Genomic DNA, 27,011 nt, shown 5'->3' with positions numbered 1-27,011 from the left:
TGTCAACCAGCACCCCCGGTGCTTTTCCATGGGCTGCTTTCCTTCGATGTCACACACGCTCAACAGAACCAAGATGGTGAGGGAAGGCAGAGCAGGGTTTGGAGCCTGCTGCTGCCGGGGCACAGCCCCGTGGACACTGCCACGGCTCCCCTCAGGCAGCAGCTCGGCGGAGCTGACCCGGGCCCGGCCCGCAGCGCCCCCTGCAGGCGCCGCCGGAGCACCGCGATGCAGAGAGGCAGCGCAGCAGGGCTCAGCCCCTCCACATCCCCCTCTGGGGGCTCCTCAGCCAATCAGCAACCGGGGCTCAGAGCCCCACCAATGGGAAGAGCGGCTGTCGCCGAGCTGGCAGGGCGGACAACCAATGGCTGACGAAGAGAGCCCGCCCCCGGCCCACCGCCCGTTGCCGGGCAGCCGCTGTCAATGGCCGCCGCGCGGCCCCTTTAAGCGTAACGCGGCAACCGCCGGCGCGTCCTCCGGGCGGGCCCAGGGGCCGGGCAGGTACCGCCGGGACGGGCTGGGGACGGCGGGGACATCGCGGGCACCGTGGGGTGGAGGGAGCGGCACGGAGGAGGGGGAGGGTGGTGACAGGACCGTCGCGGAGCCGTGTTTTCCTGGGGGCTCTGGGGGCTGGGAACGGGCCCGGGCCTAGGCCCGGGGTTGGCCTCCGAGCGGTCTCGGGCCGCTGGTATTCAGTTCCTTTCCTCCGAGGTCGTTTAGTGTATGTTGGTTTCGGTGATTGCGTTTAAAATGTGCCATCGCGAAGTGCTGCTTGAAAATAACATTCAGTATGTTCTTTAAGAAGGCTCCGCTGAGTGAAGGAGAGCTGCCTGGCTGCGCTGCGGGAGCCGGAGGGTTCCTCTCGGGGGTGGCCGAGCTGCACTGGGTAAGTCCGCACGCACCGGGGGCGGGGGGAGAATATGAGCGACTGCTCGGGCCTCCGTGGTGCAGTCTGATTTAGAAACATAATCTCTTCTCCCGGTTGTAGGACTGGCCTGCATGTGATTTGTTTGAAGTGCCATTTCCTCATTTCTGACCTGGGACTTACAGCAGCTTCTTCGTTTTGAGATCTGACGCAAGTAACATTGTGGTTTACTGGGACAGAATCAGGTAAATTTAACACTGCCTTTTAAAACTGTACAGCGTTTTAATTCACCAAAATGCAGGGCAAGGCAACAGTCTTAAGCTGTGCCAGGGGAGATTTATGTTGGACATTAGAAGCAATTTCTTCACACAAAGCATGATTAAACATAGGAGTGGGCTGCTCAGGGTGGTGGAGTCATCATCCCTGGAGGTGTTTAAGGAAAAGACTGGACATGACACTTTGTGCCCTGATTTACTTGGCATGCTGATATCCAGTCATAGGTTGGACTTGATGATTTCAGAGGTCTTTTCCAGCCTAATTGATTTTGTGATTTTGTAAAATGCTAGTAAACCTAGAAAAACTACGTACAGTTAAGTCAGCAGCCTCAGTACCTAATAAAGTTATATTTAGTCCTCACTAAGGCTCATCGCTCAATATGTTTTGGTGTCATAAAAGTAAATTATTTTGCTCTGCTCTCTTCTGGAGAACCAGAAATATTTAGATATTAAAGGGATGGATGCAGGGAAAGGAGGGAGACAAATTTCTTCTGGAGTTACTCTTTGCTCTTAAGTTCAGCACTTCAGTAACTTGGATTGATGTTTTCATACTTGTCTGAAGCTGGCTTTCTCGTACTGTGCCTGTCTCAAGAATAGGTGGAAGAATGGAGCGGGCCGTTAGAGGTCAGTGTTTGTACGGGGGAAGTGCCATTCAGTGACCAGCGAAAGCACTGAGCTTCCCCTGGTCTGGGAAACTTCCCTGGTCTGTTAATTCTGAAACCAACATAAAAAATTTTATGAGTCTTGCACTGCAGAACTAAGCTCTGGGTGCATTGCATGAGAAGAGTTGTTAAGTAATTTTCCTTTCTGTCTATTGCATAATACCTGTAATCTCACAGTTCAATTTCTAATTGTGTGATTTACTTAGGAGTAATAGGGAATCTCCTGTCAGCGTTGCAGTTGTTTTGTGTTCTGTGTTTTGTCTGTCATGTCCTTTGCGATAACCTGGTGCTTGATTGTTTTTTACATTGATGAACATGTTTTGGGTACAAAATATTTAATAATAGCAACAGATAGAAGTAGCAGAAGTGAAGAAGTATGAACTCCTGGAAACAAAAACTCTAAAGTTCGTACAAGTCCCAGATTTCCTTCAGCCACTCTGTTTTGATGTGATCTCAATTCATTAGGCTTCTAAAAGCATGCCTTGAGCTTTGGAGGGGAGAGGATTGGGATTTTCGTGATGGAGCTTTGTAGACCCACTGCTAATCCATAGTGTTTTACTCCTCACAACTTATTAAACATACAGGGGAAAATACATATCTGTGTGGATCTTATTCATATGAGTTAAATTTAATTTATAATCAACTCAAACTAGTTTGTAACAATTGGAAAGTCAGGGAACCAAAACATTTCTTAATTAAACAGTCCTTAGGCTCACTGAAGTAAAACTCAAATATCCTAGTTATTCTTTTGTTCTCAAGATAAACTGTGCATTTTTTTGTTAATCAAATTGTATTATAAACTGCTGGAAAAATTAATTTGGTAAGACTTGACAGATTAGGATTTTTTGCTTTTGTATGGAAAATATGATAATATTACCAGTTTATAAAACTGAAAACCATTTGATGATCCAAAAGATGTTTTTGGGGATTCCTCAAGAGAGCTTTCTTTGTTTTACCTTTTTCAATTTGTTTTCATTCTATTGCTTTTCAAGTACTTCCGGAATACATTGAAAATTCCTTTTCATTTATGTTGCTGTATGTCAAAATGATACTTAGCAAAATATTCTCAGGAGTGGGGAATATCCACTACAGGAGTGGTGGATAATTCTAATCCTCCAGTTCTTACAATTTGTTTGTTTTAAATACACTGAGTTATGAAAAGCATTCTTCAAGAAGATTATTGCCTCTTCAGTGAACTCTTGTGAGGCTATAAAATAACTGATCAGCTTTAAGTTGGTACGTGAAAGTGAGTGCTCTTGTTTTATATATATAATTAGACATGAACTGCAGGCATTTATGCTTTCCCTAAATCTAAGAATATGAGGTCTGTGCCTCCAGAGTACTATTTTTATATCTCATATTATGTTAGTACTTTAATATGAATATATTCGCTTCTATTTTTTTGTATTCCCTGAAATTCTGTCCTATGGAGACAGATCTGATGCAGTCTTGCCTGTGCATCCTCTAGAGAACAGATTGTCCACGAAATGCTTCCTGTTCAGGCTTGTTTTGCTCTTCAAGGAGCAAAATAACATCGATTCTACACAGGTGTTTGTGGGGCCAGGAGCTAGGAAAGGAAGTGTTTGGGAGTAGGGAAGCACCCTGATATGTTCTAGTATACTTACACGGTCTTAGTTACAGTTATGATTAGGTACATCCTTTCAAAATAATTGTAGTAACTCCATTATCTTGTAAGGAAAAAGAACAATCGTTCCTGATTATTTGAATGTTCACAATAATGATACCTTCCAGCGTGTGTTTAGCAATCTCTAGGGCAGGTGATCTCAAGCATAACTTATTTAGCTTTCTAGGCCTTGCAGTGAAATTTTTGTTTTCCTCAGAATCTATTGATGAAAGTTTTCAGCATCTAACTTTTTTGGATCACTTTGAAAATATTTAGGTGTTTAAAATATTATTTTGGCAAGTTACTTCCTAGGTAATGAAAAATACTCTTTTCCAGGTAATTCAGTATTAATTTCTGAGCATCTTCCCAGTTTAGAAACCTGATGGGATATTTATTCCTCTAATGCCTTTTGTATAGATTATGAGGCCAAATGGATTCCAGTCACTGGAGACAGTTATACTAACAGTGAACTGAGCCAGAAAGCTTGAATTTGTGATGAAAACTGTCTTGGCAGCTGACATTTCTGTTCTGCTTGGCTCTGCAATAATGCATGTATAGGCAATGAAGGCTGAGAAGCAGGCCAAGTTTATTTTATTGGGAAATAATATTGTGAAGAATTTACAGCTCATTTATAGCTATGTTGAATGTCCTGCAGCATAGAGCACTTTTGACTGAAAGCAGCTCAATTTTTTGGTGTGTAATTTGCTTTGCCATTTAGAAATCAGCTAGGAGGTTATGTCATTCAACAGGTGGAACTGATGGGCTCTGATGCAGATCCTATTTATTCACCCACTAGAGGCTTGATATCTCAAAGTTGGATTGAAAAGAAAGAGATAGTGAAATTAAGCTTGAAAGCTGCCAAGAGTGGTGAGAGAGACAGAAGACAAGGGAAGTTGAGCATAGTCAGTAAAACACTTCCTAAACTGTCAAGAGAATTCTTTTGACTGAGAAGGTGGAGAAAATTTTGAATATATTTGCTCCATTACATTCTCAGGAAGTGTCTCCAAATATGAAATGGGATGATTTCACCTTGCGATGATGGGATTTTTCAGTTTTCATCAGGCTACAGGAGTGGCCCTTCTTATTTTATATTTGCTGCAGGTGTAATGTTTATCATGTACTGGTGGTATGGTGTCTCTTGTCAGAAATGAAAAGGTATAGATATATAAATAAGCATGACACAAACAAGTATGCTCTGGCCAATCCTTGAAGGTATGAAGCACCATATGTTGTAGGGTATGAGAGTACTTTTCAGGGTGAAGATTTGGATCGATATGATTAGGGGTTAGGGACTAGGTGTCTTCCAGACAAATGTGACAATTGATTTTCAAGCCCATTATTTAACATCATTGGAATGTCAAAAAATTAGAAAAGGAAGATTTAGTCAAATTCTACAAATATCTCAATTCTAGTCACACAAATAAGTTTTTAATTAATTTGGTTAAAAAGTTTTAAAACATGTCTAAATTGGTTTCCTGAATATCAACAAACTTTCAATTGTGTTCTGTTTTGTTTTCCAAATTCTTCTTTTCCCTTGTCTAACTTGGGAGTAGTTTCTTATTCTAGATTTAGCTGTGTTAATACTCTGATTTCTCTTTTGAGACTGAAATACCTCAGACTATTGAATGTAATACGAGTAGCATTCCTAGAGTGATGCCTGTCACATTTAATATAAATAATTAATATAAATATAATTACTAATATAAACAATAGATAACACAAGTGTGTGGCATAGGTTATAGGAATCATGAATAATTTTACAGCTTTTTTACCTTTCTTTCTTAAACAACTTTATTTCTTAACAAAACCATTCTCGCTGTTTTTTTTCTCTCTCTCTAAATTGTTACAGACAAATGTGTTCTGAATGATAACTACTGCTTGCTGAACTGAACTGCAGAGATCTCATGCTTGGAGATGAAGATGATAAACCAGAGGAAATAATCCAACTGCTGCCATTGTGACAACTAAAAGATCCTTTGTGCCAAAGTGAGCAGTCTTTGAGAAAAAAACTGGAAAGCCATTAAATCTGAAAAATGGGAGAAAGAGTAAGGAGCTCAGATTCTGAACAGGAGAGGAAATCAGATGAGGATAAAAATAGTGACTCCTATTATTCAGATGAAGGTAATGCATCTCGTTCATCCAGCCAGTCACCAGCCCTAAGCACTCCATCTACAAGCCAAGAAAAAAGACATCACAAAACACAGACTTCAAACAGCCTGTTGCACTACCGAGGTAGGTAGGTAGCAGAAATTGCTGCTTTGTAACTGCTCCAAAGAGTTAATTATATTTGAAAACTCGAAAAAGAGAAACTAGCATTATGAGTATCTACAAATACAGTTCATGTGAATTATGCTACAGATGGCATAGGTAGACAGTAGCTGCTCTATTGAAAACTGAAATTAACCAACTCCTGCATAAGGAGGAATTGTGGTGATTTTCAGAATTCTCCATAATTTTCTTAACAAGTGAATATGGCTTTTATACTAGCCTTCTGTTGAATCATGCTGACACTTTCTTTTTGTCATTGACAAAAAGCTCAAGGCAAAAAACCCAAGGCAAGTCCTTGCTATGCAGTCTGTAAAAAGACAATCGTTAAAATTTCCCTGACCAAATAACCTACAGATACTTATCTTGTGGAAGCCTAGTCAACTAAGCTTTACAGGATAATACTGTGACTTTAAATGACCACTAATGTGGCCAAAAAAAAAAAAAAAAAAAAAAGAAAATAAAACATTTTTGATGAAAGTTAGATTCAGATGGAGATTCAAAGTTTTTCCTGCTTCTTCTCTGAAGGTAAAATATTTCCAATTTGAGATGACCCAACTCCACTTTGAGCTCCCTCAAAGACATAGGCTGCTATTTTTGTAGAGTTTGTAGAGAGGTGAACATCCCTGAAAAGAAGAGTAGAATGGTTATGCAGGCCTGGGCTGAAGTAGGGCTGTGAAGGCTTTCTGCCACACTTTGACAGCTTGTTCTGAATAACTGTATACATTTTTTGCTGAAGTCATAGCATGTCCTACCTTTCTTGGGCAGATATTTTTGTTCATTGATAAATGCTTGATACCGTGTGAATCATCTGGTCTGTGTTGTAATCTAGGCTGTGCCAGAAGGTCTGACCTTAAGTGTTTAATTTGCTCAGGGATGTTATCTTTTTAGATCCTTGATAGTGTGGGTATCCAGGTGCAACTGGTGTTTTGCTGAGCTTCTCTGTGTTCAGAAGTGGCATCTCCTCCATGGCAGTCATGGGCTATCTGTCTGGGAGCCAAATACTGCACTTCCACCATGCTGTTTAATTTGGAGGGGGCAAATATGTGACCTGTTCTTTGCTTACATAGTGAGAATTGAATATAAGTATTACATGAAGGTATTGTGAATGTCATATTACATTGTATGGAAATACAGTATTCCCCAATGTAACTATATAATCTAAAGTACAATACTGGTAGTGGAATTTCTCCTAAAATAAGGAGAAATTCTTACAGGGCTGCAAGTCTACAGTTAATGGGAACTCCCTTAGTTGGTGATAGGAGTGGCATCATTCCTGCAGTGCATGTATTAGATAATATTTTCACACTTGAATGTGACATAAATGTTCTTTGTAAAGGAAGAAAACACACCTTCTTTTGTTTGCCCAACCTGTGGAAAAAATGAGCACCAAACAGAAAATAAATGAGTATTTTTGCAAAATGTCTAGAGGAAATTATAAGAAGGTATTTTTGAGCTGTTATTTTTGCTGATAAGTATTCTCAGTAGAATAGAAACATGGTGAGTGGCAAAGGGGAGGAAGAATTTGCTGTCACACGCGCTGTCCGTGTGCATGTAACTGGACTATTGCTGTATCCCAGCTTTTGAGCTAGAATTACAAACTGCTGCTAAGTGTACTTCCTTCGAACACTGATGTACCTTAAGGAATTATGCACTCTCTATTAATTCTGTTGTTTTAAGAGATATTTTTAGTGGATTATGTGATTCATTCTTTGAGCTTGGCATGAGAGGCACATAAGATAGAAACAAAATGTTCAGCTTTTATGTGTGGGAATGACAATAATAATAATAGTAACAAAAAGGGATGCAAGCGATACATACAGGTAATCAAATGAGAATACAGTGTGGAAAATAACTTGTGATACAGGAATAAATTATTCAGGGAGAACTGAATTTTCATGGGATTTATAATTTTGCTTTGGAGGCTTTTTTGCATTGAGCCTTTGAAATCTGCTGTTTTGTCTGTAAGCATGGCAGCTGGATTTGAAAATACTACTGCATTTGTCTGGGAGAATTACATCTTGCATAATACATAACTAGCTAATGCTCAGCTAATTGTTGTCATTTTAAAAGCATGTGATAATTTTGTATGCATTTAGAGTATAGTATTTCTAAACCATTTTAATAAACAATATCAAATATTAACAAAATACGACTCTTATTTCTGATACGATTTGCAGATGATTACTTTACAAGGGTCCTGTATTAATGGCTGCAGATATTACCTCCTACAGTAGATCACATAAATCTCCATTTTTTAGCTATCAAAAGGAGCATCTTTCATATAACTCTTTCATAACTCTATCATATATATGCCTTTTATTGTCTGGTTTGAAAGCTGCCATCTCTGCTAGATATTGTATGATTGTTTCAGGCAGAGCTTGGTTCTGAATAGACAAACTTCATTGTCTAATAGTAAACACGCTTTTTATTTTTCCTCTCTCAGCCACAAAGAAATTGGATTCCAAATATGCACCAAGCAAAAGAGGGACACGGTGGGGTTTCCGTTCTCAGAGCCTCACTAGGGATTCTCCTGCAAAAGATATAGATCTTGTTACAAAAAGAGTTCTTTCTGCTAGGCTGCTGAAAATCAATGAGCTCCGAAATGAACTGACTGAACTCCACATCAAACTGGATGAGCTGCAGAAGGAAAACAGGGCACTGAAGAGGCTTCAGCACAGGCAGGAGAAAGCACTGAATAAGTTTGAAGATACAGAAAACGAAATCTCTCAGCTCCTTGCTCGGCACAACAATGAGATTAGAATATTAAGGGAGCGCCTACGAAAATCTCAGGAGAGAGAACGTGCGACTGAGAGACGGCTGAAAGATACGGAAGATGAACTGTACAGGAGTAAATCTGTCTTGCAGAAACTGAAAAAGCTGTCTGCAGATAAGCACCTTGCTGAAAGAGATGACCTGGCAAAGAAACTAGCCTTAGCAGAGAGCAAGCTAGAGGACAGGGAAAAAAGAATTAAGGTGGGATGACTTTCTTTTTGTAAGAAATTCTGGCACAGATATTTCTTTCCACAATGAATTGTAATTTTACACAGCTGTGGAGCAAATAGGACCAGTATTTTTTTGTTTTACCCCTAAGTAGAATCATGTAAATTATTTCTGAGGTGATTATATGGTTATAGATAAGGTAGTTATGCATTCAAATTTTTGTTTATAAATGAAGCATATTTTGTCAGAAAAAATCCTGTGGATTTGTGCTTTTAAATGTTTTTATTCCTAGCAATAACATTTCAGAAGTGCGTGCAGATGTAATACAACTTTATGCAATCTAAATCTTCCTTTTGGAAGGAAACAGTTTGTAAAACCTTCTGGATATTTAGGGAATTTTGCCTTAGAATTCTAAAAAAAAATAAAATACATATAATAATTTTGTTTCAATTTTTGAAGAGCATTCATACAGTATATGATTGTCCACTATTCTGCACATCTAAGAGTTCAGCTGGACAAAATTACATCATGTTTTTTACATACTGAAATAATTTTTAGACTTTTTTATGGGTATCCATTATAAGAAATATGTCCAATATATTTTAATTTCATCCAGCAAAAACGTTTATGTTTTTTAAACATGTCTAAACTGTAAATATGTCTATAGACTCATCTTAAAAATTGTGTTAACACTATTAAATCTGTTGGTAGTTGTAGTGTTTTGATAGTAGATATATTTTATATATAGTATATAAATTTTATACCATTCTTAGCTTAAATTATGTCATTGAGATGGCATTAAGGTTTGGTGTCTATATTAGTAATTAAACCTAAATTACATTACAGAGATAATGGATCTGGAAATCCGAGGATTAAGCTGGAAACTAAGCTTTCATAAAATAAATCCCAAAGTACCAAGATACAAATGTCTGAGTTAGTCAAACCACCTCATCCTGTAGTGTCACCATCTGTCATCTGTACTTTTATGATTAGGTACTTCAGCATTTGTAATACTGGATCATGTTAAAATGAATCATGCTTTTAAAAGTAAAGGATTTTCTTTTAGTTTTTTTCCTGCTTTCATCAACACAGCTTCACTTAAAACAGCTATTACAAGATGAGGGCATATAAATGAAATTGTAATCACAGCTAGTTTCTAGTAGTAAGGTTAAAAATTCCTTCTTGTTTTTTTCCTTCTAATGCTGCACTTTCAGGGAAGTATTCTCTCTCTTACCCATCAGTAGGAGATTTGTCTTGGAGATCTGGAGGTCCACTGTGGCAAGAGCCTTGAGAAAGTAGTGTGAGTTTCTATCATGTCCTCAAATCACCTCTCAATACCCAAAAGGAGGAGCTGCAGCATCTGCAGGTGCTTTGCCCCTTCAGAGTTAGGATTAAAGGTTTAAATGTATTCAGTGTTACAGCAATGAGCCCATATCTAACTAAACTCAAGACACTGGTTTACTGTAATTTTATTTAAGTAATTTGACCATAAAAATTACTTCAGTTATTAAAAAATATTATTTTGTTTTAATTGAAGGATCTGGAAAGAAATCTTGAATTAAGTGGTAGCAGTTTTCAACGAGAGTTACATTCAAAGAAAAAAAAGTTGTGTGAAGCTCAAGAAGAAAACAGAGTTCTCCAAGAAGAGCTTAATCATCTAAATCAGAAGCTGAAGGTAAAATGTGAAAGGAATAGAGGTTGCTAAGCATGTTCTGGGATTTTATCTTTGGAAGTATGTGTAATCAGGTTTGAATAGTTTACCAGTGGCTGCACTCTCTGATGTGTACTTAATTATATACCACATGTGAGTTATTTTCCTGCATTAAATTGAAATGTTCTGTGCTCTGACCCTACAGTGTTTATAACAGGAATGTCTCTGTGTTAATCATTATTTTTAGCACTAGTTAGTTAACAAAAGCAAGATCAAATACTTAGCCAAGCATTGAGAATAAACCACAAAACCTACGGAAAAATAGGTTATGAAGGCTTGAATTTAAAGTTAAATCTGCATGTGTAAATAGTGCTTTGTTACTAATACATTTGCATGATAGTAGGTTTGCATGAGATTAATGTAATATATTTGTGATATCCATTTAGCAACATGTGTTGCTAAATTTGTGCAAGTGTTTGTTTGGAGCCCACACCAGCATCATTGTTGTCCAAATTCTCAATACTTTAAGTACTTAAATGTAAATTTAAATTTTTAATTACAATTAAAATATTGTTATGTTCTACGTAGTTTCTCCTTAGGAAAAAAAAGATAAGTAAGACTCAAGCTAAAGTACTTAGTTTTTGGGAGAATTTTCCTGAAACTCCAAGTCTCAATATTTTGGAGATACACCAGTTCTCTGCATTCCCAGCTATCCAGCAAGTAGCAGTAGGGTTAGCAACTCTAAAATGTTTAGAGTAAGAGTTTTAATCCTGATTTGTTAATGGAGGGTTTATGGTTTGAAAACTTTTTCATTATCAGATGAATTCTGATAATTCACTGTTTATTTCTGTATTTATTCAGTAACTGTCCTAAAAATATGCCTCTATGATGCAACAGGCCTCTGCTAACTGATACTGACATGCCCTATGACAAGTATCATTGCTTGCTTTGAAATGTTTAACTCTTCACCGCACTTAAAATTCAGTTGTGCAATCTATACACATGGTGTAAGTTTTGTTCATGTTTATGGAAACACTGGCATTTTATTTTCACTGCAGAGATGGGCTTTTTTCTACATACTATGTTGCTAAGGAGTTTTTTGAGGGTAGAAAGTTGTCTGCCTTCTTACAGCACAAACAGAGTTAGGAATGTGATCGTTATTCTTATAACTGTGGATGAAACAATTGTTTATTCTGTTTCTATTTACCATGTCTATTTTATATATATGGATATAGATATAAATGTGTGTGTGTATATATATATACATATAGATATAGACATCTACTGTATCTATACCATGTACCACTATAGCTTTGGTAGTGGCTGGTAAATTAAATACTAGTAACTCAAACTCTTTCATTCACAGGAAAAAGAAAGAGAACTTGAAGCAAAAAATATATATGCTAATCGTATGTTGAAGCCATCACCTAGAAAAGACACGGATATGGTACAAAGAAAAAGAGGTAACTTTTATAAAGCAGTAAAAGCAGAGAAATTATTGAAATGTCTCAGCTGGGTTATACCTTTCATGCCACTCAGTGCTCAACCCTGATACTGCTTGTTCGAGCATCAGTTACCTTTTTCCACTTCTTTCAACACAGCACTGGTTACAAAGCATTGTTTTTTTGACTGTTCTGTAACTGCAGCAGAGCCAAAACACAGAACTTTACCAAAGAGCAGTTCTAACTCCTTTCATACCAGAAGTTCCTTGGTAAAGGAGGAGAGGAACGCTGGTAGTAAAATCTTCAATAGATGATAGATAATATTTACTTGACAATAAATTAGAGAGGCTCTAAAAATATGTGTCTTCACTGCTAAGAATATTGTGGTGATCTGTTTTATTTATTTTTTACTCATTCAAATGTATTGTCTGTCAGATGAGCTGCACTCATTTTTCCCTCAGAGTGTATGTGTCCCAGAACTTAATCTTCTAAAAGTATCAGTACAGTGATTTCTTCTGGTGTGACAAGACAGTCTCAAACCTTATCCTAGCCACATAAATATGTGTGTCTGTGTGTGTTCTTAGACTATTTTCACTGTATCAGTACAATCTACTTGTCAGAAGAAGCCAAATGTATGGGACTGCTTTAAATATTTAATGCCAGTATTTCAAACAGTTTGTCTGCTGCTCGTTTTATTATAGATGCTCTACCATTATTCCATTTCAGGTTCAGATTTTTTTAAATGTCATTCCATAGAGATAAGTATGTATGTTTCAAAGATTCAAGTAAGTGAATTTTAATTTTATGAGTTTGATTCTGTGACAAGGAGTGAGCAAGATATTTTGTGGGGCTTTTTAACTAATACTCAATGCACTGTAATGACCCTGTAAGTAGTATTTAGGTGGATTTAAATTACTTTTTCAGTAGAATTTTCCATGCATATTTTTTTATGATTAGGTTTTACAGATGCTGAAAACAACTGTGTGAAACTCGTCAATACTTTCCACTTCCACTGACTTCAATACAGTCTTTTGTTTGCTGCAAATCGTGAAAAATGAGAGACAGGTATATAGTGGGATATTTTCGAGTGAAAATACTATTAAATTAGTTTGTATTTTCTACAGCCAACAACCAAAATATTAAAAAGGGACTGCAGCTCACAAAAGGTGTACAAACCAGTGGATGCTTCTCACCAGCAGAACTTCCAGAATCAGAATTTGTCTGTGGTGATACAGCAAACAAGAAAGAAGGAATTCTTCCGAAAATAGTGAGTTCCATAAAAATTTGAGACCAAATTCAGATAATTTACCTATCAGATTGTAGAATGCAGAGCTTATATTTTAGAAAATGTGTAAATATACATGTGTAAATATATAGAAAATACAATTTCAAAAACATTCTGTTCTTTAAGACAAGATCTACCTTTCTAGAAATATACTCCATTTTTTGGAGAGTTTATCATATTCTCTGTCTTACTGAGAGCCATTAGCTCAATTTATTTTTTTTTTGTGCCACTTAATTCTCTGAAGTTTTTAAGACTTCATTTTCAGTTTCATCCTTTTTCATTGTTTCTAATGCTTATTTAAGCAATCTGTTAAACAGTGATGTCTGCCTTCTCTCTGTTTTCTCTTTGGTCTTAATTATGGTTTCTTTTACTTTCCAGAATTATTTCACAATGCATAAATCTAATACTTCCTCGTATTGTCACAGTGCTGGTATTTCTTCTGGTTTTCCAGCTTTGTCAATATGCTTGGGTTTTTTTGTTTTTCCATTTCCCTTTTTAGTACAAAATAATACCAGTTAGAAGTATTGCTAACACTTTTGTGACTCCAGGCTAAAATCAGAGATTTGTAAGGTATTACAAATCAGAATGACACACATTCTGGTACAATTTGTACAAATTCTGATTACATGTGTCTAGGACCTTTTTTCTGAAATAATACTCTGAGAATAGTCTTGGCTGGCTTCCTGTTAACACTGAAGATTTTTCATGGCAGTTTCATTTGTATGTTCTCTCTTCCCAAACCCTTTCTGTAGCTATGGATGTAGTTCAATGTATTCTTCCAGTATATAGTTGGGTGTGTGACTTACAGAATCACACAGTTGGTACAAGTGCAGCTCACGGAGTTCAGCTCTGTGTTCTCTATATGGCTATTGCTTTAAATAATGTAAATTAGATTTGGGTAGTCTATGCTTTCATCAGTTTTTAAAGTCAAGCATTTTAAATACCTAGCCACCATCTTACGTAGTTTGTATTTTTTTTAATATAGCAAAGATAACCTTGTACATGAAGGAAAAATACTTGAAGGATTTTTGGCTAACAGTTATCTCTTTTTTGTTCATTAAGTAGCAGCTATTTCTCTTAGAGGGTATTTTTAATCTAGAAGTTTATTTTGTTCTAAAATGAGCACAACCTACAAAGTTAACTCCCATGTATTGGATAATGATGGCTTTCTCTTCACTTCATTGCCACTATTTTTCTGTTAGTGATTTTTACTGCTGATGGTAGTATCTTTTCTACAGGTTCTTGCCTTTTACGTATGTATGTATAGTCACTAGCTAAAATTGTCATCTGAGATTAAACCGTTCTCTTTGATTGTTTGTTACTGAATACTCCATAAATTTAAGTACCAAAATGAAATTGTCTGAATCTACAAGCCACTTGCTTGAGTAACAAGGTCAGATTGTGCAAGTAGAGGGCAACTAATTACTTGCTTATTAAGAGAATATGATGGTGAAATGTGGCCTTCTGTTAAACTCCTTGGAGAAGACAACTGGTTTCTAAGGAGAATCACCCTGAGAATGATAATTTTGCTTTATGGCATTGGAGCTGCAACTTCCCTGAAATGTGCAATACAAAATACAAGTTGATTGTCTATTCATTTTGTTTCAGGTGTATAAAAGTATACTAGAGGTGATAATATTTTGGGAGCAAACCCCTGGGTTGTCAAAGCTGGTTTGGTTTAAGGTGACCTACTCATTTTATGTTTAGCAGTAAGAATGTGATTTCAGAATGACATAGAACTTCTTACAGTTTTGCTAGGTTGTTTGTTTTATTGACTGTTTTTCCCCATCAGTGTCAATTTTCTATTAATTTATTTCAGGAAAAAGAAACTCAAGACAAAGAATGGAAAGAACAAACAGAACTCCTAAGACAAGACCAAGACAGGGAGAAGGAAGAGAAACTGAAACATTTTCAGGAAATACAGTCCTTAGAAGAGAGGGTTCCAAAACTTCCTGACGGTAAGGAAATGGACAGCTGAAGGCTGAAAAATGCACCATAGAATACTAATCAAGTGAGGCTGCTGGTTTCTGGTGAGAAGAGCAAAATGATTTTGCAGAGATCACTACAGTGGAAAATTATTTTCAGTTTTATTATGCAAAGAGGAATCAGAAATACATACAGGATATAGAATAATCTGTGCCCTGTACTCAGCTGTGATTAAGTATGCAGCAGTGAAAAATACTGTCCACAAAAAAGTATTGCAGTCTGAGAGATTGTGCTTTACAAAGCAAGAATGACATTGAAGGTAAATGCTGATGTTATCTCTGACTTGCTAGATGTTATTGAGGTAGGAAGTAGATTTTTACTATTGTAGAATGAATCTGTTTTCCTTAATATAGCCTTTTTTCAGTACTTTCTACTACCTTTAGTTTCTCTTTCCAGATCTGGTTATCTGAATCATTTGGTGTGGCTATTTGAGAAATGTCAGTTTCTATCATTATATATTGATATTGCTTTTTTATTAATTTGGTTTTTGTAGCATCTTAATGAATTAAATGCACAAGTCAATCTCAGGTATTTTAGATGGACTGCACTCTGTCATGTTAAAGAACTCTTTCAGTGATTGCAGTTAATGAACAGTAGTACTTCTCTATATGACAAGAATTCTAAAAATCTATAGCTGCTCTCAGAGGTAAAATCTGTGAAAAATCTTCTGTCACAACTTACATAACACAAGAATCTGATCTTATGTCTCTGAATAAGATGATTTAACCACCTTACTCATCATATGGTATAAGCTGGTATTTCCCCCACCTTACAGACAGAAACATATCTCTTTACTGATCTTGCATAATTATCTGGTATTGAAAAAATATCTATGTTAAATATATAGACTGAACTATTGCAGTTGTTTCTGGAAGCCTGCACCAAAGGACAGTAGATAACATGGAACTTTGTGACAGCCTAAGTCACAAATTTGAGTAAAGTGTTCAGCGGAGAATGCCACAGTGTGGAGGGGCCAAGTAGTCATATTCAACTTTTGGCCAAGTTCACATCTGTTATCTTGGGGAAAAAATCTTTTGAAGAGGGAAATATTTGAGAAGCTTCTTCCTTCTACACATAAGCATTTCCAGGTTCTGTGCTAAGTTGCTGTTTTGTACCTTTGGTGTCCCTTCATATCTGTGCACAGTCACTCTGAGTCCACACATTGATGCACAGAGCACTCATGTAAAGGTCTCTTCTGTATGCAGTTGATGCAGAGTATTTTAAATCATTCACTGCTTGAAACAGGTGATGACTCCTATGACTCTGAGCCTTGATAGCTTCACAGAAATAGCACAGTTTATGAAAAAAACAGAGCACACACATATAAATAAAGAACTGTTCAAGGCAGAACTTTTAAAATCAGTAATGTTGTATTCTTTTTCATTCAAACTCAGGAAATGGGAAGGCAATTGGCAGAAATGCTTTGAAAAGTCTAAAACATGGGTAATGTCCTAATGCCTTTGGAAGATGACAATAAACTTTTATATCTTACCAGAGAACCAGGAGTGGATTTAGTTGCAATTTTTGAGGAATTTATTTTTGCAGCAGGAAAATGGCATTGTGCATAGAAGAACATGTTAAAAATTCAATGGCTTTTGCTTGCATTATTTTCAAAATCTTAAAAGGGAATTTTAAAATGAAAACATTTTAAATATTGTTCAAACATTTTTTGCAGAGTGGCAAAGGAAAGAATATGACAAAATTAAAAAAGAAAGCAACTTTTTATTGAATAAAGAAGAGAAAGTAAAGATGGAGACAGAAATCCACAAACCTGAAATAGAAAGAGAAAGCAATGAAACATTGGAAGAGCGGCGAAAAAGAGAGTTCCTGCTTGCTAAAATGCAAGAAATTGATAGAGAAATACAAAATACAACAAACACAAAACTGAATTCCCAAGCACCACTCATAAATACAGCAAGAAAACCTGATTCCCTGGAGAAAAAAGAGAAAACTACTCCATTCTTAGAGATTCCTGGGAAAGTTACTAATGGATTTCCCTTAAAGGAGAGCCAGGATGATGCCACAAGAGTACAAGGGCAGAAGCAACGAAACGTAAGGACTGTAGATTTAAGGAGTGAGTTAGCATTTGGTAGTTATGTACCTTCCTTTGGGAAGGGATCAGGGAGACCAAGTTGGCTCACTCAAAAAAGTGACAAATTAGAAGAAAATGCTAAGGAAAATGCAGATTTCGATAGTAAGAAAGAAAAGAAGTCCAATTTAATGGAACAACTCTTTGGAAGCAGTGCCAGTACCATTGTTATTTCTAAAAATAACAATACATCACCTTTGGACATAGATTGGGACTCTAGTAATAAGACTTTTGTTGATAAAAACAGTAAAGTCAAAGAAGACAGTGGGCTTTTTGGTGAAGGAAGAAGCCTAAACAGACACCGTCTGCAGTACACTACAAACAAGCCAGGAGTTAATACCCTTGGTTCTTTAGAAGATGAAATTGAAGAAGTAGTCTTACAGTGATCGTGTTTTATATGTTTCATATGTAAATACTGAAAAAACTATTTTCTTGTAATATTTATTAGATATAGATTTGAAATATTTCAGATTTATTGTAAAGCCTTATGAAGGAATAATTTACATAAATGGATATGTGTATAGAGGAGAGATGCAGAGGAGAGATGCTTGGGTTTTTTTTACCTGTAGGCTGCTCACAGTACACTGCTTTTCATTTGGAGTGTTTCTTTTAGGCCTCAGATACTTTCTTTCTCAGGCATTTGGAGAACCTCTTAACTGTGCCAGGAGAAGGCATGTATAATATTAGTCATGAAATGAGTAGAAGAGACATTCCTAGCACTAATTCTCTTAGAGAATATTTTACTCTGCTCTCATGTTATCTCAGAAGAATATCAACAGAAGCACAATTAACTCAGGAACAGCTGCTCTCTCCTTTTGCATAGGCTTTTTGTGGACCTTACTACCAAATGTGTCTAACTCTTCTCATATATTCAGATTATATTTGTTATACAATGCCATCTTTTGTAATTTCTGAATTTTCTATGTAAAATTCCAATCATTACTACGTAATTTTTTAACAAAATGGTTTTATTAAATGAGTTGAGTAAATTTTTTGTGTGTAGATCATCTTTAACATAAAATTCTGGCTTTTTATATCATGTTATTGATAGTGGGGGGGAGTTGGTTGCAACTTTGCTCTTGATGTTATTTACTGGTTGGTGCTGTGTACACAAATTAAAAAGATAGGCAATGAACAATTTAGCAGAAGCATTCCAGGAAATAAGCTGAAGGTTTTTCCTTAAGCTGAGGGTCATTCCTTACTAGAGCAAGAGATTTTGAAACACCTCTCTGGTATACTCCCTCTGAGCCTGATTCAAAACACACTAAAATACAGAGAATTCTTACAATTTAAAGATGCATTTAGTCAAGATTTTTCTGAACACAGTGGCTCTTCTGAGGAGAAAGGCTTTCTCTTCTTCTGAAGAGAAAGAATGATGTCTTCATCATGCAGTAACTCTGCTGCTCCCATTCAGAAAGAAAATTAGTCACAGATCCAGATCCAGGGTGTGGGGCAGTTCTCACCAGGTGCTGGGTAGTGAAGAGCAGCTCATGTTCACCTGCTTGCTCTACAATCCCAATTACAATTCATTGCAGTACTTCTGTAATACAGAACTTATCTGGCCTCGTTTTGCCTGCAGATGGTCAGAATATCAGAAGAATTTTAACCAACAACAGCGAATTTAGCTCTGTTGCTCTCCTGCAATGACGTTTTGGGGTGAATACTGTGGTGTAAGAGGTAGGAGAGGGTTGTGGGTAAACACTGCGGGTGTTCCTGGCTGAGTTGTTACTTCTCTTGTCCTACCTGTGGGTGGTGCTGCCCTTCTGGAAGCAGGTGCTTTGCTCGTGAAGATGACATTGAGGTGGATTGTTTATTTTTATTTCCTGTGGATGACGATTCTAAGGCATAAAACAAGTGTGTATCTGCTGCAGTTATTAATGATCACGTAGTGTAAGGAGGGGACTATTGGTTTTCTTTCTTTGGAAGTCAACTCATTAACATCTGGCAAATTCCGACTATTGTGCTGAACTGATGTGCCCTGTTTCAATCACAAATGTATAGTTTCTAAGCTGTTTTTTATTACCAGCCCCTGCTTAAGTTCACAAATATTCACATCCTGTTCCCAGCCTCTTCCTGAAGCAAATACTGTGGTGACTCACACCAAAAGTAAAAGGTGTATCTGCATTAGGAAGGTGAAAATAAATTGATCTGCTGGGAACAGTGTCACAGGTATAATTTCCCTTTTTCTTTCATGCCTGTCCATCTCTATAGCTTATTCTTTTCTCTTGCTGCACTTTTTAGTTTTAGAGTTACTGACACAAATACCATTGCAGATAAAATGTGTGAAAGCAGAGGTAATCTGATTGTGGGAGGAAACATTTGTGTCCATGTAACATCTATAAGCAGCATTTCTGCTGTGGAGTAACAGTTTTCTGCTCACTGGAATAAACTTTTGCAAGGTCTTAAAAGGTTCTGTAGACCTTACAAATGGGCACATTGATCCCTTGTAGTTCTCTGGACCCCTGGTCTCAGATGCTGTAGCTGGACAGTCTGCATATTGCTTTTAGTGGTGGCAGTGTCTTAACAGCACTTGATTTACTGCAAAAAAAAAATCCAGCTTTTTCAGTAAAAAGTGGGTCACAACAATTTTGATGACAAATTGTGTATAATTGGATGTTTTTGTCCAGTTGTAGGTTCTGTTTGATGTTTAGACCATATGGGTATTACATTTGTTCTTGCTTTCCTACTGAACCACTAAAGGTGATGGAAGAAATTCCTCCATTCCAACAAGGAAGTTAGCAAAACATTAAAAAATCAAACGTTAAGGTTTGATCAATAGTTTTAGTGGAATATTCAGGGACATCATTACTGCCCTGGGAGAAACGGTCTTACAGATCTGATCCCCAAGAGAGTGGTCATCAAAGAAAAGTACCTGAGGAGCATCTGATGAGGGTGGTCAGGTGTCAGGGCACACCTGACAATAAAAGCAGGAAGTTTTAAGAAGGAATATTTTTCTCTTCTAAAGAGGAGATGAATTGTTGAGGTATTGGGGGGAGTACAATAGACATTCTGCAATCCAGAAGAAACATAAACTGCTGAAGGAGAGCTTGGGAGACCCTTCACAACTTTGAATTGAAGCCTCTCTGCTAAGGTAAGAAAAGGGAAGTGGGGAATGCTTAAACATCTTGAATATTTTTCCCAGATCTGTGGTAACTTTGGGCTAGCTAAAAAGTTGGGGGGTGGAAGTGATTTTCCAGAACCTTATGGGATCCTTTGTTTGTGATTCTGCTTTTTCTATTGCACCCATGCCTGAAGAGGTGAATTGCAAATCTGTGATGCTCCCGAAATGAGGATACTTAGAGAGGATGAGCTTAGGCTACTTGGTAGCCTTAGGTTCATTGCTGGTCCTGAGACAGAAGGTCTTATCCAGCCAGGCCTGAGCCTATTTGCAGTGTCAGGAGATGGGACAGAATATCTAACTGGCATGTTAGAAGTATGAATTTGTTCTTGGGACAAGAGCATCAGCAGGACTTGCACTGATACTTGTGCTCTAGAAAGTGCTTTGGGTGAGCCTTTTCTATTCAAGAGAATAGTAATAAATTCAGCATAGTGCTCTGAAGCAGAGACCAGCACAAACCACACCGCAGACACAAGTGCCTTCAGGAGAGTCACGGTTGCAGGAAGGGAGGTTTTGTTCCCAGCATTGCACAGCTTCACTAAGCCTGACCTACTCTTGTTCCAAGATGACAACTTTAAGCATAAGAGATGCTCTGGGTGACATTGCTCATTTATAAAATTCCCTTTTGTTGGATCAAATTTAACGTGGTCTCCTGTTTCGAATTATCTCTTTGATTAGCTGCAAAGTTTTGATGTCTGCAGGAGGAGAACAATTGCATCAGTGTGCGCTGTCAGCCGGGACTCGTGGCTGCTGGGGAGTTGCTAGGATACCTCTCTAAAAGGTACGATTCACTTGATTAACCACCAACCCAGTTTGCATGAGAAATATTTTCCTATCTTTGTTTTGTGCTGGCATCAACTGTGCATTAGATGTGCATGTGTGTTTAGAGCAAGCTACAGGTTGATTTTCATGTGTGTCTACTTCCTCCTTTTGTTATGCAATAAAACCCTCTCTGCTTCACAGCAAAGGATCCAGAGCAGTCACAGTAGCAATTCCCACAATCTGTAAAATGCACATTGCTTCCAGAGGGGAACATCAACCTAGAGAACCAAGGGGAGGTTTGACTTTGAATATGCATTTTTGGCATTACAGCTAAAGCTTCACATTTAATCTGTGAAGATGCAAGGGAATTTTAATCTCCTATATATTATTTTCTTTTCCCACTCTGGACAGGGGATTGGACCAGATGACCTGCCAATGTCCCAACCAAAACTATTCTATGGTTCTGTAATCCTTGCCTCTTTCCTCTGGTATTAATGCTCCCTTCCAGTGTAAATGCCATGCACAAAGCTGCTTCATTCTACTTGCACAAAGTTGTCTCAGAACACCTCCTGTGTGCCTGTCTGTTCCTGAATATGGGAGCATTGTATTCAGGATGCAAACCCTAACTGAAGTCCCTCCCCAGTAGCTGCTACCCACATGCTTATCTTTCCAATGCCTTCTTTTTATCTCCATTTTCCTGTTTCCTGAAACATTCTGTTTGAAGTTCAGAACATCTTGCCATTATTTCTGTGAATCCTCCTTTGTCCCACAACTCTCTGCACTTTCCCTCAGACTTCCATAAACTCCTATTGCTGCTTCCACCATGTCTTTCCTCCGATGGACCATCATTCCTTCATTCTGTCTGACTTCTGCTTTTCATCCCCTAGGCATGACAGTTATCCTCTCCCTACATTCCCCTTCTCTCCTCTCCCACGGTTCCATTCCTCACTCTCAAGCTCCCTACCAGCTGTGGTGTGCTGTGTTCCTTCTCACCTGTGGGTGGAAGTAGTGTTGCAAGAGGGTAGGAGAGACACCAGAAAGGGATGTGACCTTCTTTTGGAACCGATTTGCCCACACATGAGCACTAAGATGCAGGTGCTGGAGCGCTTTGTCCAGCAAGCAGGCGCCAAGATAAGTGTACCCAGCTGGCCTGGGTACCCTGAGCAGAAGGCTTCCTTCTCAGAAGTTCTCAATTTTCTGTTCACTGTTTCAGCTGGGGAGAGTGGCTGGCTTTGGAACTGGTGTTTGAGTCCTTTAGGAGCATCCCATCTTATCCCACCTTTGCAAGTCATTAGGATTTCCTTACTGTCCTTTCTCACCTTCTTGAAACTGCCAAGTGCTCCAGGCTGTTCTTCCCAACATCCTCCCTCAATGTCATGTCTGTTTTAGTCTGGGCATAGATCATCCCTGCTATTCCAAGTAACCTAAAAAGCTGCACATTGCTGTGCTAGGATCTTGATGACCTGCTAATCTGAGTGCTTCTGACAGCCCTTATACCAATCCTCCTGCTGCTCCCACATCTCAGCCTTCCCAGTCGTTTTCCCTTCATGAAGTCTTCTTGTTTCCACCGGTGTTCTCTATGCTGTGATATACTGGGAGTCATGGGACTCGGGCTATGTGCTGCTGTGTTGTGCAGAGCTTCTAACGAGCTGTGAGCTTCATCGTTTGCTGCTTAATAATTCTCATGGTAGCAAGGATGGCTAACGCAGGTGCTGTAATTCACTAGAGATCACTTAATTACTAGTACTCAGCATGAAAAAAAACGTGTTCAGTTTGGCAAAGGGCACACACTGAACTCCCATACCTGACCTTCCTCTTGCTGTAAAGCTAGCTCTGGCTTTGAATTCTCAGTTGAAACATCTTAAACTGCCTGTGTGAACCAAGCACCCGAGCCTTGGGGATTGATCGATCTCTGTTTAACAAGTAAGCATTAGTTTGACTGGTACATGATTTTCTTTGTCTCATAACCCATCATGTACAGTAACAACGGCACATGGGTTTCAGAGACATTTTTGACTCAACTTGCGCTCTAAACCTACAGGTCTCATGCCACCAATGTGAAAACCCTGAGGAAATGAGAGGTGCAAGTGGCCTTCTCCAAGTCACAGTGGCCAGTGGTGGAAGTCAGACTAGGAATTCCCACACTGTCATGCACTATAAGGCACTGTCCCCAGTTTTGTTTGTGTATGGCCATCCTCTTTCCAAGTCTCAGGTATAGTGCAGTTCTGGAATGAGTTGTGTGCAATTATTTTATTGCAGAAAAGCATAAATCTAATACTCCCAGGATTATTCTAATGTCTTCTGAAAATCATGGCTCTCTGATATTTTGTTTCTAGTGACTACACTGCAAATGCTAGCACATGTAAGTAACGTCTGTGAGCAAAGGATGCAGCTTCATCTTATCTTGTAAATCACAGCATCCTCCTGATACTATACCTGCAATCCAGTGGGGAAAAAAGCATGGTTAGAGCTTGAGCATGAGCAACATTTACAAGATACACTGAAAATACTTAATTTTAAGCAATATTAATATTTTTATCTTCTCATCAGTTATAACTTACACTCAGGGTCTAGAGTTTCTCCAAAATGTAATCAAGTAAATCCTGATTTTAATGAGTGGCAATCACTAAATGTGGGAATAATTGTCCTGACTTTCTTAGCAGCAAAGCATTGCAGAGCCTCTTGAATTCAACACAAGATTAATCTTCCTGGGGAAGCAGACTCTTGTCCTGAAATAATGTATACCTATGTATAAGATCTGCACATCAGTACATTGGAGATCAATAGCTCTTTTCCTGATTTGGCCAAATAATGGTGCAATCAGCCAGAGCTCAACTGGAAGATTGAAACAAAGTGTGTGTTGCTGTTCAAGGTACTTCATACTTCTTGGAAGGGAACATGTTGAATTTTATAAGTGAATCACAAAGTAATCACAGGCTCCTGATGGCTGAGGCTGAGACAAAGCACTGCGTACAGTGCTCTGGTTGCTCTCTGGTTCACTTACATGCTTCATTCCTGAGTAGCTCTTGTCATCACTGTCTGTGAACCTGCTGCTGTGCTGTGTTACCACACACACAATGGGCAAGGTTGGAAGGCACCACAGTGGGTCACCTGGTCTAACCTCCCTGCTCAGGCTGGGTCATCCTACACCACATTGCACAGGATTGCATCCAGATGGTTCTCAGGGAAGGCTCCACAATCTCTCTGTGCAATAATTATTTAGCTCAAATTAAAGTTTTATGAAATATATCATGTCCCACTTTCACTTGTGCAGACTGTCCTGCTAGTTCAATGTACCTTTCCTTCCTTAGCTGTGATCTGAGGTCTTGCTCCCAACATTTACATTCTTTGGGACAAGGATACCTTCTCACCATAAGCAATAAATGTTTGAAAAAAGCTTTCCACAGGCTTCTTTCCCAAATCCAGAAGAGATATTAATGACTCTGCATTTTATCATCTTATGGATTATTTAAGTTATTTAAGGTTGTTCTTTGGTTGTTCCATGGCTGCATAGGCAGTGGGCCCACAGCTGTGAAGCTTTCCTGTGTATCACACGAGTTCCCTTTAGAGGGCACCATTGACTTCCCTGAAGCCTACATTGACACTTGTGCTTGCTGTTAATGAGGCTTGTTACCCCTCTGAGGTACGTTTCAGTATTTTTTCGCTCTAAATATTTTGGATGCTCTAGGCTTCTGCACATTATCTACTGTGCACAAATAACTGGCACAAAATGCACCTATGTAATAGACTTCTGAGGCCTTGGCTATGATAATTTTCTCAGCCACCAAGCAAAATGCTGGAAGGAACATATACTCCAGGATGCTGAACTGTGTCTTCTCACAGAGGCTTTAAGAAGACTGGAAGACTCAGCTTCAAAACATAGAAACCAGCACAAAAGTGAGTCTTCTACTGTGTGGTCTGGGAGATGCAGGTTCTCCCATCCTGTGTGACTGGATCCTCAGAGATGTAGTGGACTCTCCTCCCCTACAAGTGTAGCTGTTTTTCAGCAGACAGGATGTTTCTGCAGGCAGATGTTTCATTTCATCTTCCTCTCTCCCACACTCAATTTCTTTCTTTGTGTGCTGTCCCCAGGATGGGCAGGATGTGTCTGCATGGTCATCTTAATTCATTAAGTGGTTATGAAATGAGCACAGCTTTAGGAGAGCTTTGTGACATGAGTTTACTTTCTAGAATGAAGTTGTTTCTGTATTTTTTAATCTGCATTTCTGCGTCTTACCTTTAATGAAGAATTATAAATATCAGGGAGGTATAGAAAGTGCCTACTGTAGTCTCACAGCTTCAGGCAATGCATGGGTCAAAGGAAGTCCACAGTGGTGTAAGCAGGATAATTGTGAAATGTCTGCTCTGCAACAAAAAAAAAAAATTGATTTAATTTTAGAATAGAACATTCAAAAGGATGTAACTCATTTTTCCAGATAATTATTGTAATTTCATGAAGAACATACAACAAAATAGTCATTCAGATGCTTACCTGGTCACTCACTCCTTATTTTTGCGTATGTCCTCTTCTGTGCAATTGCACCAAGATGGTCCTCATAATGTGAGTTTATATTTTCTATTTATACAGTTAATTAACTGCAGGGCTGCCTGAGCCTTTCTCTCCTATTGCAGATGACTGAGGACTGTTCAGTGTTTACAGCATCTGAGCGGGATTTTTGATCGTGTTCATAATGTTGTCTCCTTCATTGGCTTGAAAGGTGCCCGTGGCCCAGGGTGGGAGCAGCTGACTGCTACAGGCAGAGGGGCAGGACTGGGCTGAAGGGTGAAGAGAAGCCCAGATGAGGGTGTACAAGCCATCCTTTGGAGCATTGCAAGGGGGTATGGCAAGCACCATGCAGCTCTCATAGGGCAGAGGCATTAGCTGGCAGGCAGCCCAGATGTCCCTGGGTGTGTAATCCTATGAATCTCACCAGCCCAACCCATCACTTACCTCTTCTTCCATCCCTGTCACGGGTGATGTCCATAACATCCAGCAGATTAAACCTCTTATTCAGCAAACTCAGCATAAATTTGTTTTGTGTTAGTGGCGCTTACTGTTACACCTCCATCCCCAAAAGCTTTTCAACCTCACTCTTGCAACACACTGAAAACATAAATCTCTTCTGAAATGTTACAAAATGTCTTTTTTTCCCCCCCTTAGTTAAATCAGCAGATCCAAGTTGGAAGAAAAATCTAGTACTACCAAACTTCTAGTTTATTTATGTGGTCATTGATGGCAGGCATGTTTACATCTCTGTGATGCTAAACCTTAGGGAATTGCATTTCATTTCAGGGCTACTGGATCTGCAAATCCCATGAGATATTTAGCTTTGATTTAAAAATAAACAGGGTGTTTTTTTCCTATGGTTGTGGAACGAGCCTTGAAAGATAGAAGCTGGAGACCTCAAAGAAAAAGAAAAGAAAGCACATTTAAGACATAAAAATGTATGATTAAATAATAAAAGTTTCCATGTGTATATTTCATCTGGTGCCTTTTTTAGAAAAATATTTTTATTTTCATGACAGAAGGTGACAATTTATGATTTTGGATTTCCTTAGAAAAATGTTTCTTCAAGTCTCCATCAAGATTACCATGAGTTTCAGGCTGGAATACACCATTACACTAAATGCTGTGTTCTTCCTTCTATCCAATTAAATAAATAATATAATATTAGTACCTCCACCTTACAGGAGGAGAAAAAATACACAGAATCTGACCCTCCCACAGCTCCTGGGTCCCGAGTACCTTAAGGGAGCCATGCAGTTACTACACTCACTGTGTCCAGTTCAAGAGCCATGTTTTAACCTTGGCTCATATGGGAGCCAGTGGAGTTGGTGACTACCTCTCTGCAATCACACATTCTTTGTACATTCATTCCTCCCTCTTCAAAAGGTGAGAACAGTGGTGTGCCTCAAAGTATTACCAGTTAACTTAGAAATAATTGCAACCCTTTCTGAGATCCTCCTCTCACAGTTCAATGGTCTGAGACACCTCAGAGTTGAAAGCATTCCAGTTTGTACAATCCAAATTCAAATGGAGTCAGTTG

General features: G+C 38.5%; 1 protein-coding gene and 1 long non-coding RNA gene across 5 annotated transcripts; both read left to right on the top strand.

Annotated features, from left to right (window-relative positions):
- The first annotated feature begins 204 nt into the window (after positions 1–204).
- LCA5 (lebercilin LCA5) lies at positions 205–18,073 on the top strand. Of its 4 annotated transcripts, none has more exons than XM_086876364.1 (10): positions 205–498; positions 800–883; positions 986–1,107; positions 5,273–5,655; positions 8,135–8,664; positions 10,169–10,306; positions 11,649–11,745; positions 12,849–12,991; positions 14,829–14,967; positions 16,671–18,073. In XM_086876364.1, exons 4-10 carry the CDS (start codon positions 5,457–5,459, stop codon positions 17,468–17,470), a joined length of 2,046 nt encoding a protein of 681 aa, XP_086732490.1. In that variant the 5' UTR covers positions 205–498; positions 800–883; positions 986–1,107; positions 5,273–5,456; the 3' UTR covers positions 17,471–18,073. The 4 variants fall into 4 exon arrangements, with proteins under 4 accessions (XP_086732490.1, XP_086732491.1, XP_086732493.1 ...); XM_086876365.1 differs by having other exon boundaries at positions 382–498; positions 803–883; XM_086876367.1 differs by having other exon boundaries at positions 388–498; positions 5,273–5,659; positions 8,268–8,664.
- Positions 18,074–21,184: 3,111 nt separating this feature from the next.
- On the top strand, positions 21,185–25,994 carry LOC147654716 (uncharacterized). Its single transcript, XR_015282982.1, has 2 exons — positions 21,185–22,887; positions 23,006–25,994. It is a non-coding gene; the product is annotated as an uncharacterized LOC147654716 (long non-coding RNA).
- The last annotated feature ends 1,017 nt before the right edge of the window (positions 25,995–27,011 follow it).

The sequence above is a fragment of the Cyanistes caeruleus genome, chromosome 2 (genome assembly GCF_971803275.1).
Source record: "Cyanistes caeruleus chromosome 2, bCyaCae1.hap1.1, whole genome shotgun sequence".
Lineage (NCBI taxonomy): Eukaryota > Metazoa > Chordata > Aves > Passeriformes > Paridae > Cyanistes > Cyanistes caeruleus.
This window is presented reverse-complemented; position numbering and strand designations above follow the sequence as displayed.